The sequence below is a fragment of the Gavialis gangeticus genome, unplaced genomic scaffold, assembly GCF_001723915.1.
Source record: "Gavialis gangeticus isolate Ggan-Ray unplaced genomic scaffold, GavGan_comp1, whole genome shotgun sequence".
In the NCBI taxonomy this organism is placed as follows: domain Eukaryota; kingdom Metazoa; phylum Chordata; order Crocodylia; family Gavialidae; genus Gavialis; species Gavialis gangeticus.
Window position 1 is genome coordinate 70,105,829 of NW_017729032.1, and position 13,988 is coordinate 70,119,816.

The 13,988-nt window shown below is 42.8% G+C and overlaps 1 protein-coding gene across 1 annotated transcript in view; it reads right to left on the reverse strand.

Moving 5' to 3' along the window:
- The window catches only part of DNAJC15 (DnaJ heat shock protein family (Hsp40) member C15), a 51,051-nt gene that overhangs the window by 13,380 nt on the left and 23,683 nt on the right, over nt 1–13,988 (reverse strand). Inside the window, exons 4-5 of the mRNA XM_019525416.1 lie at nt 5,639–5,715; nt 3,269–3,339 (exon numbers count right to left, since the gene is read on the reverse strand). Coding sequence (XP_019380961.1) covers nt 3,269–3,339; nt 5,639–5,715 — 148 coding nt within the window. The remainder of the gene's footprint in view (nt 1–3,268; nt 3,340–5,638; nt 5,716–13,988) is intronic.

The following is a 13,988-nucleotide window of genomic DNA, read 5'->3' on the forward strand; positions in this document are numbered from 1 at the left end:
CCCCGGATCATGCGGGTGGCCCTCCTCTGGACCCTCTCCATGTTGTCCACATCCCTCCTGAAGTGCAGCGCCCAGAACTGGATGCAGTACTCCAGATGCGGCCTGACAAGTGCCGCACAGATGGGGAGTATCACCTCCTTGGACCTGCCTGAGATGCATCTGTGGATACATGACAAAGTGCGGCTGGCCTTCCTGACTGCATCCCCACACTGCTGGCCCATGTTCATCTTGGCATCAATGATGACTCCAAGATCCTTTTCTGCCTCTGCACTGATGAGAAGAGAGTTCCCCAGCCTGTAGGTATGGTGCTGGTTCTTCCTCCCCAGGTGCATCACCTTGCACTTTTCAGTGTTGAATCCCATCCTATTCCCAGCCGCCCACCCCTGTAACCTGTCTAGGTTTGATTGTAGCCTATTCCTTCCTTCTAGCATGCCCACATCCCCCCACATCTTAGTGTCATCAGCAAATTTGAACAGGGTGCTTTTTACCCCCTCGTCCAAGTCATTGATGAAGATGTTGAACAGTACGGGCCCGAGGACTGAGCCCTGTGGAACCCCACTGCCCACATCCCTCCAGCTCAAAAATGACCCGTCCACCACCACTCTCTGGGTGCAGCCCTCCAGCCAGTTAACCACCCATTTGACTGTGTGGGTGTTGACTCCACAGTCCCCCAGTTTCTTAAGGAGAACGGGGTGAGAGACGGTGTTGAAGGCCTTCCGGAAGTCCAGAAAGACTATGTCCACTGCTACCCCTGCATCTAAGGATTTGGTGACCTGGTTGTAGAAGGCCACCAGGTTGGTCTGACAGGACCTGCCTCTAATGAACCAGTGTTGGTTACCCCTAAGCATAATCTCCCCTGTTGGCCCCTCGTGGGCATGTGCCAGAATAATTCCCCTTGATGTCCTCAAATTTCCATTCTTTTTTTCATAAGTAGTACGTGTAACAGGTTTTACTCAGCCATTACTGTCCTTTTTTCCTTTAGTTCCAATTGGCTTCTGCGGCTGTACACTGCTTTACGTTCTGATCCTAACACTTGAATCCTACAGAAGTCACATGGATGTATGAATTTCTCTTGTGCAGATGAGTTTAGGATCTATGGGCCCATTTTAAAACTGAAAGCATAGAGGGGTGTTCTTGAGGCTAGAAGTGCAATAATTAATATCTATGCTTGTACTTCCAGTTATGGGAGCAGGACTATATTTTTTAGGGTATGTCTGCACAGCACCTGTGGTGGGCTTGGGAGTGTTATTGAAAAGCATGCCCTACCTCCTCACTTCTAGTCACCACATGGCAAAGCTTGGAAAGTAAGCAATGCAGGTGATTTAGCAGGGTCTAGACCTGCTCTCAAGCCCTCTGCCTCAGGCATGCTTCCTGGTACGTGCACTAGGTCTGCTACATTGCCTAATTTTTGGGCACCGGCACATGGTGAGTGGGAGTAAGTAAGCATGGCATGCTTCTCATTGGTGCTTTCAGGCACAGTGTGGAGGCAGTGTATACACAAGGCCTTTGTGTTTCTGCATCCCCAGGAACAATGGAGCTTAGATCCTAACTGGAGTCTCTGGGTGCTATCACAACAGAAATTATGATATTATTTTATTCTAGATTTTAACATACTGAATGCTATGTGGAACTTGAGCACAGAAAAGTAGTTAGCAGTGTTCGTCTGAACTCAGGAAGAAGGCAGGTTGGATTTGCACCTTACAGACAAAATAAACCAGAGATGCATAAGCTTTCGTAAGTGGCAGCTGACTTTATCACCAGGGATGCTGGTTTTCTCTGATAAAAAAAATCCCCAATTTTCAGATTAAAAAAAGCAACTTGAAATCCACATTTTTCCATGATTAAAATGAAACACCATGTACGTGTCTGTCTCTTATAGTGGTATTTCATTTTGATCATGGAAAAATGTGGATTTTGGGTTACTTTTTCTAATCTGAAAATTGGGGATTTTTTTAATGAAAGAAAACCAGGATCCCTGTTCACCATATAACATCAGATGCCATATGGTGAAGTAAACTGCTGTTTATGAAAGCTTATACATTTCTGATTTACAGATTCATAGACATTAGGGCTGGAAGGGATCTTGTGAGATAATTGGGTCCACCTCCCTGCCCAAGGGGCAGGAAGTCAGCTGGGGTCAGATCACCCCAGCAAGATAAGCATCCAAGTGTTTCTTAAAGGTATCCATAGTAGGTGCTTGCACCACTGGTGGGGGGAGTCTATTTCAGACTCTGGAGACTCAGACGGTAAAGAAATTTTTCCCAATGGCCAGTCTAAAATGGTGTTCCAGCAATTAAGTTAGTCTGTAAGGTGCAAATGTAGCATTTGAACCATCATAATATATGGCACATACATATACATATATATGCTCTACATATACAATAGCAAATTATTTTCCTTATTTTGGGCTCCAGAGTTTATACATTTGAAAAAGCATTAAAAAAGAAAACATACAAAGCAGAATGACAGGGGATGTCTAGTAAGACTGTTTAAGAATTAAACTAAGGAAACAATGGGGCTAAAATAAACACTAACATTACCAGCAGGCCCAGGTTTTTTTTTGTGTTTATATTGTTAAGACAGGGGTGAAAACCTGTAAATCCATCAACAAGATATAAAAACCTTCACTTCCCCCTTTTGACTTTTGAAATACAGTGCAACTCTTTACCATCTGTTATTTTAAAGTAGAAACAGCAATGAACATATGGGCTTTCTTTCTCAACCAGCTGTAGTGTAGTTAAAGTTATAATAATAGCCTTTCTGTAAGATAAATTTACATTAAAAAACCTGGCCAGCAAAGCAACTGTGCCCAGCTTTATAGTTTTCCAGAATGAGTTTACAAAACCAAAAATCCATTCATGATATACTTAGTGACTGCAAAATATTTCCCTGTGCAAACTCACTTCAAGCAGCTCAATGGCATTAACACTAAAGGGGCCGTCAAAGCTACTATCTTCCTTTTTTCTGGTCAACTGCTTGCATCATTAATTGGTGGGTCATGAGCTAAATTTCATGACTGGAACAGTGTTGTTCTAAATAATGACCCGAATGACAAGAGTCGTAACCTACCTCTGCTATAGTTCATGAAGCTTGTTGGTTTTATTTACAAGAGGCAACCATACATAAACCCAATTTTTTTACAAATTAGATGTATAGCATAAGATTTCATGATTATATAAAGGGTTAGCTAGAATGAGACTAAAAAACTGAAAGGACCTCATGGTGTGCTCATTTTCACCCAATAGTCAGAAAAATAAGAATGGCATACCTTTATCAGGGTGATTCAGAATCATGATTCTCCTGTGAGCTGTTCTAATCTTGGCCTTGCTAGCAGATGGACTGTAAAAATAAATTGAGGTGATTACCATAAATAGTATCATACTCTGACTGAAAATTAACAGTTTGTACTGGGCTTCACAAAATTAGAACTAGAGATTTTCACCATCTTGTGGACAAAACACATAACTGCATCTTCAAGGAAGTAAGATATTTAAAGAACAGTGGAGAGAAAATATGCGTTTTTTAAAAAGCCGGTAGACTGTAGGAATACTTATGGCTTTTGGTTCTTCAAAAATTCAAAAAGTTACTCCCCTATTAAAGTTAATCAATTTAATGTATATAACTAACAATATGTAGAGAAAACATATATAAGGCCTATTTCCTCCCTTTTATTTGTTAAGAGTACCAGTAAAACTGCTTTCCTGGAAAATGGTTATTTGTACGACTAATGACTAAGTGTCTCGTGTTTATATACAAGTGTATAAAATACAGTAATATTAAATAATTCCTCATTCTGGTGAGGTCTGAAAACCATGCATTTATTATTTTTGCAAACGTGCTCAATGTGTTACACTTGGGGACATGTTGATTTACAAGTGATACATAATGTTGTTCCATTCAATGACAGGTAGATAAAATATACACTTCAACTAAATTAAATATGTACCTTACCAGACAAATAACCACTTATGGATGCAATGGACCAATACAGGCTCTGGTGTGCAGAAGAATGTTTATATTTAAATCTGCATGATTTAGTTCTTTGAATTTGTTAGCATGGATAATGCAGCTATCATTTGCAATGTTTTTCATTTCTTGAGATGCCTGGTTAATCAGCAACAATCTAATTAATAACTTACTATCTTTCTGGATTTAACCCTAGTCTGTGCTGGAATGCAAAGTCTCAGCCTAAATATATTAATGAAGTAAACAACCTGTAAGCAGTCTCTTAAAAGAGTTCTACAGATCTACAAAGGATCTGGCAATAACCCCTATAGTTAAGCTAAGCTATCTCACTCAGTTGCAGGGCCAAACCCATTATTAATTTTTTAATAAACTACTCTGAAACAATTTTCCCTCCCTTACAGTGGAGACAGCAGTAGCTGCTCTATAGTTAAAGCAGAGTTATATTCTACTCTTAATTTCAAGAGTTTCAACTTTAGAGGTCTCTTGCTTTTTCTCCACTGTGCATCAGGACAGTAGTACTGCCAGAGCTCTTAACATGCACAAATATTTAAACCTGGGGTTTGGGCTCTCTTGCCCCCTAGTATTTCAAAGATCAAAATCACCAGTATATTCTGACTGTTTAAACATTCTGCCAGTGCAAAATGAGGTTAAACCATCAGTAAATTCTGCATCATGCAATGTGACTGTGTCAATGAATCTGCTCCTAAAATTACAATTTAGTAAGTGATTTAAAGTTGGCAATGAACAACCTGTAATTAGAAATATTTGATGGTATTACTCCCTTTGTGACTCTTTCTTAATTTTCATATTTTAAATATCTGCTAGAATTTCCATACATTTAAAATATTAACATGAAAAATTACACTGAAATATACTTGCTGATGATACATACCCACAACCTTAAGGAAGAGGAATGTTGTTATCTTTGAAATGTAACCTAAATCTTCAACTGCATGGATTTGCAATGCTTTGTTTTAGGGATAATTACAATATCCCTGTAATGTGCCTGACCTTTAAGTTATGGACCCTTGAGATATCTGTAACTTAAGTCCTGCCTCAAGTCTCAACCTTTAGTCCTGCCTGATGTGGGCACATGGGCCTGTTCTGTATCCTTGGCTCTTTCAAACAGAATAAAACAAAAGCAAATTAAAGATCCACTGAAAGAAAGACAATAAAAGTTGTTAATGGATTTTTTTGATATATTAACACAATCTAGAGCAGTGGTTACTACACTGTGGTCCACAGTTCACACCCAGTCTCTCCAATTTTCAAGTAAAATTGTGATGATAAGGGTGCACGATGGTCTGCTAGAGATTTTGAAAGTGCTCTGTTGGTATATAAATGTCTGGGAACACTGATCCACAGTGTTGTAGATGTCATTTTTTAGAGAGATTGGAGTAGGTAATCATGCTAGCACACCACGTGCTATTTTGATTTTATCAGTAGCATTAAGTTCTCTGCAGCAGTGTGCCTGGCCTGAAAGAGTGTCAACAAACTGTATAGTTTATTTTTTATCATCACCATCATCTTCACAGCTTAAACAGAATCTTAAAATGGTTTTCAAAAAAGAAGTTATAACTATGGCCAGATATTGCCACAATTTCTTGCACCAAGTATTTTTCCATTCAAGTTTGGTCAAAGAACAAAAATGGTACTAATAGAGCACACCTACCTTATGCCTAAAATGAGACTAGCTTCTCGCCTACTCATTTTCTGTTCAAATCCACCTTTATAGTAGGATGAAAGACTCTACAGGGAAGAGAAAAGCCAGAAAATAATTAGTTCCATGCACGTGTCATGACCTCAATCCTATTATTTGACCCTAGCTAAGGTACTGCATTTGACTAGAACAGCTTTTAAAGTGATAAATCTACTGAAAAACAGATATGGGCAGAAAATAATTCTATAGTGTTAACTCACAGAAAATCTGAACCTCACAGAAGTTATAGAGTTGTGTTTTATAATGTTGGAAAAATGATAAAGGACAGTGATTGCTGCAGCCACTAGTTTGGTTGACTGAGAGTTCCTGCCCTTAATCAGGGGAACCTCACAGTCTAGATGTTGCACAGAGAGAAAATGTGTGTTAATGTATGTGGTATATAGATTCATGATTTCATCCTCCCTGACATTTGGGACTAGCTTTTGATCTGGTATGTATTATTACCTCAAAACAGACAAGGACATCTTTAGTACTATCAAAAAACCTCCAAACAACAACAACAAAACCAACTGGCAAGGAGCGAAATATCAGGATTGTTCAAAGGGTGATAGGTGCCCTTTTCAAAAACACCCAAGCAACTCAGAAGCTGGCGTTCCATTTTCAAGAGACTTATACACCTACATGCTTTTAAAAGTGATGCCCAACATTCCTGTCCCACACCTTTAATAGGATTGTACAGTACTAGGTTGGTGCTGAGGGAAAAGAATGCTTCCTCCTTGAATTACCTTCATTACATAATATAGAACATTTTCCCAAATTTTGCTAGGCTTTACTTGAAGCAGTGACCAATGCTGATTTACTTGAATTAACAGCCTGAAGTTGTAAGGTTTCAGGCTCAAATACAAATTCTTTTTTATTTTTTAAAACATGTTTCTTGACGTTATTTCAAGAAAAAAAACGCTTTACCTTGAGAGAAATTTGAAATTTACTAAGATTTGGTTACTAAGGAAAGCGTTTCTTCTTGAGGAAGTGCACGGTGAGAACCTCTTTACCAAAAGCCTTAAAATGGCTCAAGTCATATGTATTAAACCCCTGCATTTTAAAATTTAAAAATGGCCATGGGACACTTTATCTAAACCTCATTCAACGAGGTTCAGCTAAAGTACCCCCGCAACCATTTTAAAATGTGTGGGAGACTTAATACACATGACAGTGATGTTACACTGGAGCATTCTAACTAGAACGCAAATGAGCACATGTATAGGCAGCAAAAGGAAATTGGACATAAAAGTCATGTTTTTTCTACATGAGGGTTTGGTCAATAGAGGTCAAGGCATTCTGGAAAATAAGAGCTGATAGGCAGTTTTTTAAACATTAAGGAAGAGACATTTTGCTTTACACATGCTATTAATAGTAGAATAAATAAGCTGTCTACCTGCTGATACTTCAAGTTCTGAAGCCTTATTACCAGGGTCCCTTATATGTTGTGGTTTAATAGGTTATGCAAGTTAACTGTTTCTTGCATGTGCCTATTAATGGGTGTAAAGAAAATATGAAATAGTTTTGGTTTGGTCTATGAAGCATGTACTTTCTCTTGCCAATTTGGCTATGATACATTTAAAATCTTTCCCTAGCACTGTAATCACAAGGGATCCTGCTTTTCTCTGATTAAAAAAAAAAAATCCCCAATTTTCAGATTAAAAAATAACCCAAAATCCATATTTTTCTATGATTAAAATGAAACACCACTAAGATATATCTATCTATATTTATCTATACACACCTACGTGTGTGTGTGTGCGTGTGTGCGTGTGTATATATCCATCCCTGTATGTGGACTATGCATGTATTATTATTATCCCTGTATGTGGACTAAATATATATTATATATGTATATCCAAATATCCCTGTATGTGGATGAAGCATCATATTGGCCACGTCAAGACGAGTGCGGCTGTGCAGTATGTGGCACTGCAGACATGTCTGCAGCGCCACATACTGCACATTCAGGTGTTCTTTGTGATGCAAGGTAGCATGCAAAAAAAAGGAGGGTGACACACATGGGGACAGTACACACTGGCCAAAACCGGGGCCTGCCCAGATGGAGTCACACTTTGACTGCCAGCCTGATTCCAAGTGGCAGGATCACTGCTGCTGCAGCCCTAGGAGGCCCCCAGGATCCCAGGTAAGGCTACTGGGACCAGCCCAGTAGCTACAAGAGGAGAAGGCTACTGGGACCAGCCCCAGCCTCCCCTACCCCACACACGGTAACTCGCTGCGTGCCAGATGGCATGTGGCACGGGTGTTTCCTGGAGAAAACTATCAGCTGCTGCTTCTTGTCCTTGGAGAAACAAATGTCCATGCTTGTGTGGATGTGTTCATTGTGTCTGTTTTTTTTTAAGTGTTGTCTCAGCATCTCCAAACACACTCTCATTGAAAAGACAACACAAGAAAATGCCACAAAACAGACATTATATAATAGCTAGTTATTAGAGTTGTAATGTACTGTACATGTTGTGAATCCCAAGATCACCTTCATCTTCACAGACTTTTCACCTTCTTCACTTTATGACACTCGGAGAAGCCCACTACAAACTTGATTACTCTGTTAACTTCACTGAACCACGGATGATCTGACCCCCCCCTCACCCCCAATCTGATTTTTAGCATCAGTGTTATGATACTCTGAGAGAAGAGCAGTGAACAAGGAGAAGCAAACAGGACAGTTTGCCAGCAGGTTGCTGGAAGCAAGAGGAGGAAGGGGAAGAGGAACCACGCACCAGATCCTGCTCTGGGAAGGTAACTGAGCCAGGGCTGCCTATGTGCTTGGCTTGCTGAGGTCTGTTTGGTGGGTTTGTGTGCTTGGGCGTGTGCTCTGAGCAGCTGAGTGGACCAATGTGACAAAGGGGCCTAGCCAGTCCAGGCCTAGGAGAGGTAAATAAGGAGGCAGTCCAAGTGACCAGCGGAGTGACGAATAGGGAAAAGCAGACAGGACAGTTTGCCAGCAGTTTGCTAGTCAGGTTTCCACTCCTCTCTTTGAAGGGGAGCCTGAAAGGTAAGATTCTTTTCTTTATATATGTAATTAGGACTGACTAACTACATAGTTTTATTTTAGCAGCTAAAACTCAGCAGCTAGACAAAGATTTAAGCCTCTTGTTTAACCAGAGTCCAGAGTGAGGGGGGGTTTTCTTGGAAGCTCTCTCACATTCCTTTACTTTAAGGTGGCTAAGAAGACAGAGGTTCCAGAGAAAAGGGAACCCTTCAGATCAAGGAACAGCCAACAGAACAGCTACAGAGGAGTTTGCTAGGGAAGGTTTGCTTGGAAAGAAAGGCAAGAAGTGAGGCAGCAGATTAGAAGACCCAGAGGCATGGCTGGAGGATGTCACAATGTCAGAACCACTGCCACTTCCAGCTGTTCCTCTGCTTCCACCTGTGAGGTCTCTGTCCAGGAAGGATCAGACACCGTTGATGCTTCCACCCAGGTCCTGATTTGGTGCTGTGCAGACTGAGGCTTGCAGATTCCTTCTGGTGTCAGTCAGTTGGGGGAATGCCTACAATGTAAGCGGTGCCCCTCAGAGAAGGCAAGAGAGCTACAAGAGAGCAAGGCTTTGAAGCACCCTTGGCCATGAGGGGACTTCATCGATTCCATGCTGGAAGAAACCTGTAGGACTGTGGAGGAAGGACTGCTAGAGGTGGTGCTTGAAAAGGAAGAGGGCATGAACATCCAGGAAGTTGGAAGCTTGTATCTTTTGGCAGAAAGAAGAATTTGTCATCCCTACATGCAGTGGTTGGCCTTTTAGAACAGATATGGAGCACTAGCAACAGAGGAGGAGTGCATTCCATTGGTGGAAGAGGCCAGGGCAGGAATCCCCAAGGTGGGGAAGACTGAGACAACTGCCATGAAGAAGAAGTGACAGGTGGTTGCGGTTGGAGACTCCCTTCTGCAAGGGATGGAGGGATCCATCTACCAGCCTGACCTGTTGTCCCGGGAGGTCTGCTCCTTGCTTGAAGCCCAGATCTGAGATATCATGGAAGGATTACTGAGACTCACCCAACCCTCTGACTACCACCCCATGTTACTCATCCATTTGGGCACCAATCATCCTGCCAGGGGTGACACTGAGCAGATCAAGAGTGACTACAGGGCTCTGAGTGCAAGGGTGAAGGGGACGGGGGCACAGGTTGTGCCCTCTGCAATCCTTCTGGTCGAGGGGAACGGCTCTGGCAGAAGCAGACGCATCCTGTACATCAATGCATCGCTCTGCAGGTGGTGTTGCTAGCAGGGATTCAGCTTCTTTGACTATGGGATGTTGTTCCAAGAAGAAGGATTGCTAGAAAGAGACAGGATCCACCTGATGAAGAGAGGGAAGAGCATTTTTGCAGACAGGTTCGCTAACCTAGTGAGAAGGGCTTTAAAGTTTTTGCCAGGGGGTGGAGAACAAATCTCTGAGGTAAGTAGGGGACATGGAGGAAACAGAAGCAAGTGGGGGCAACAGGGGAGGCGTCATTCTTCCTGAGAAAGTAGGGCAATTGGCTAGTCACCTTAGGTGTCTGCACATGAATGCACAAAGCCTGGGGAAAAGGCAGGAAGAACTGGAGGTACTCACACAGTCAAGGAATTATGACATGATTGGAATAACAGACTTGGTGGGATAGCTTGCATGACTGGAGCACTGTCATGGATGGGTACAAACTGTTCAGGAAGAGCAGGCAGGGGAGAAGAGGAGGAAGAGTTGTGCTGTATGTAAAAGAGCCATATGATTGCTCAGAGCTCCAGTATAAAAGTAGAGATAGGCCTGTTGAAAGTCTCTGGGTTAAGGTTAGAGGGTGTGCTATAGACCAGCAGACTGGAGGATGAAGTAGATGAGGCTTTCTTTTCAGACAACCTGAAGAAGTTTCCAGATCACACTCCCTGGTTCTCATGGCTGACTTCAATCACCCTGACATCTGCTGGCAGGGCAGTACGGCAGTGCACTGGCAATCTAGGAAGTTTTTGGAGAGTGTTGGAGACAACTTCCTGGTGCAAGCGTTGAAGACACCAACTAGGGGGCGTACTCTTCTTGACCTACTGCTCACAAACAGGGAAGACTTGGTGGGGAATATAGAAGTGGATGGCAATTTGACCAGCAGTGACCACGAGATGATCGAGTTCAGGATCTTGATAAATGGAAGAAAGATGAGCAGCAGAATATGGACCCTAGACTTTAGAAAAGTAGACTTTGACTTCCTTAGGGAACTGACGGGCAGGATCCCCTGGGAAGCCAGTCTAGGAGGAAAGGGGTCCAGGAGAGCAGGTTGTATTTTAAAGAAGCTTTACTGGCACAGGAACAAGCCATCCTGATGAACAGGAAGAACAGCAAACGTGGCAAGCAACCAGCTTGGCTTAGGACAGAACTCTTTGGTGAGCTTAAACACAAAAAGGGCGCTTACCAGAAATAGAAGCTTGGATAAACAACTTGGGAGGAATATAAGAATATTGTTCAGGCATGCAGGGATGAAGTCGAGAAGGCCAAAGCTCATTTGGAGTTGCAGCTAGAAAGGGTTATGAAGGGTAACAAGAAGGGTTTCTACAAGTATGTTAGCAACAAGAGGATGGTCAGGAAAAGTGTGGGTCTCTTACTGAATGGGGGAGGCAACCTAGTGACAGATGAGGAAAAGGCTGAAGTATTCAATGCCTCTTTTACCTCGGTCTTCACAGACACGGTCAGCTCCCAGATGACTGCACTAGGCAGCACAGTTTGAGGAAAAGGTCAGCAGCCATCAGTGGTGAAAGAAAAGGTTAGGGACTGTTTAAAAAAGCTGGACGTGTACAAGCCCATGGGCTGGATGCAATGAATCCAAGGGTGCTGAGGGAGTTGGCTGCTGTGACTGCAGAGCCACTGGCCATTATCTTTGAAAACTCGTGGTGATCCTGGAGACCCTGGACGATTGAAAAAAGGCAAATATAGTATCCATCTTTAAGAAAGGGAAGGAGGATCCAGGGAACTACAGACCAGTCAGCCTCACCCCAATCCCCAGAAAAATCATGGAGCAGGTCCTCAAAGAATCCATTTCTAAACAAATGGAGGAGAAGAAAGTGATTAGGTACAGTCAGCATGGATTCACCAAGGGCAAGTCATGCCTGACCAACCTAACTGACTTCTATGATGAGATACCTGGCTCTGTGGATATGGGAAAAGCAGTGGACATAATATACCTTGACTTCAGCAAGGCTTTTGATACCTTTCAACAGCATTCTTGCAAGCAAGCTGAGGAAGATGTTTTGGATGAACGGACTGTAAGGTGAATAGAAAACTGGCTGGATTGTTGGCCTCAACAGGTAATAATCAATGGCTCAATGTCTAGGTGGCACCCGCTATCAAGTGGAGTGCTTCAAGGGTCAGTCGTGGGCCTGGTTTTGTTCAATATGATCTGGAAGATGGGATGGATTGCACCCTCAGCAAGCCTGCAAATGACACCAAAATGGGGGGTATAGTAAATTCACTGGAAGGTAAGGCTAGGATTCAGAGTGACTTAGACAAATTGAAGGACTGGGCCAAAAGAAATCTCCTGAGGTTCAACAAGGACAAGTGCAAAGTCCTGCACTTAGGATGGAAGAATCCCATTTACTGGTATAGCCTGGGGACTGATTGGCTAAGGAGCAGCTCTGCAAAAAAGGACTTGGGGGTTACAGTGAACAATAAGATGGATAAGAGTCAGTAGTGTGCCCTTGTTGCCAAGAAAGCTAACAGTATACTCGACTGCATTGGTAGGAGCCTTGCCAGCAGATTGAGGGAAGCAACTATTCCCCTCTATTCTGTACTAGTGAGACCACATCTGGAGTACTGTGTCCAGTTTTGCCCCCCGCACTATGGAAAGGATATGGATAAATTGGAGAGTGTTCAACGGAGGGCAATGAAAATGGTGAGAAGGCTGGGGCACATAACGTATGAGGAAAGGCTGAGGGAACTAGCTTTATTTAGTCCACAGAAGAGAAGGTGGGATTTGAGAGCAGCCTTTAACTACTTGAAGGGTGGTTCCAAAGAGGATGGCGCTAGACTGTTTTCAGTGGTGACAGACGACAGAACAAGGAGCAATGGTCTCAAGGGAGGTTTAGGTTGGATATTATGAAAAACTCTATAACTAGGAGGGTGGCGAAGTATTGGAACAGGTTCCCTAGGGAGGTAAGGGATGGGCCGTGGGGGCGCTGATCAAGGCCCCCCCCCAGTGAGGGAGGGAGTGGGGCTGGGGCTTGGGCAAGCGCTGCCCAGCTGGGGTGGGGCAGTTCTCACCGCTGTGCACATCCCAGGAGGTGACAGGGAGTGTGCCCGATCTGCGCAGGGTGCAGGCAGGGTGGGCTGCAGCTGCGGGCTGGGGCTGACACCGGGGCTGGCCAGGCAAGCAGTGCTTTGAGAGGGCTATGGGGGAGGGCTGCAACCACCCCAAAAATCATCGTATACACCCCATAGCCCACCTCCCAGTGCTGTCGCTGCCCACCCCATGCAGATCTGGGGGCACAAGCTTCTCACCATGGGGACCTTGATCAGCCTCCCTACACCGCTCCACTTCCACCACAACACTTACCAGCCACACACAGCTCTCCATGCTGCCAGCCGTGCTCCTCACTGCCTACATGCTGCGCTGCGCCTGCGTGCGTGCACGGGCCATTTATTGGCCAAATTATCGGCCACTTCAGGCTGCTTTCTGATATAGACAATTTTCTTTATATCAGTGCCGATCCGACATCGGACCGATGCATCAGAGCACCTCTACTAATTATCCATTTTAATATTGCTGTCACACTTATGTTACAATGTGAGGAAGGTAAATTTAGATCATCACTCTTTCTGGTGACAATAGACTCAGCATAAAATAGGCACACTAACTTTTTTGAAAAGCTGGGTCCAACAGAAAAGAGATATTTCTCTGGAAACAGAACTAGTGAAGGTAGCAATAAACAAAAACGTGGTATTTAATTCTTTCACTGGAATAACATTTTACAGCAGAAACATGAAGGTTAAACTATACTAGTATTTACACTAGTACTATACTAAGAAAGATTATATATTTAACTGCCGTAAGTTAAATAGGACGCAGAATTTTAAAGTAAAATTTAATATATTTCAGTTACTCATTTTAATTAAAAAATAGATTAACAGAATTGTTGACTCTACATGTTATTTGCTTACATAAGCAATAACAAAGAAGGCGTCAGAGATACGAGATACAGAAATATAGGCATTTTAAATGATCATTTAATAATCACTCAGCATGAGTTCAGTCTAGTTTTACCTAACATCTTTATTAGTGATCTGGAAGAAAGAGTAAACAACATATTGATTATTTCCCATGAATGCAATTAACTGGAAACTGTTGTAAAAAG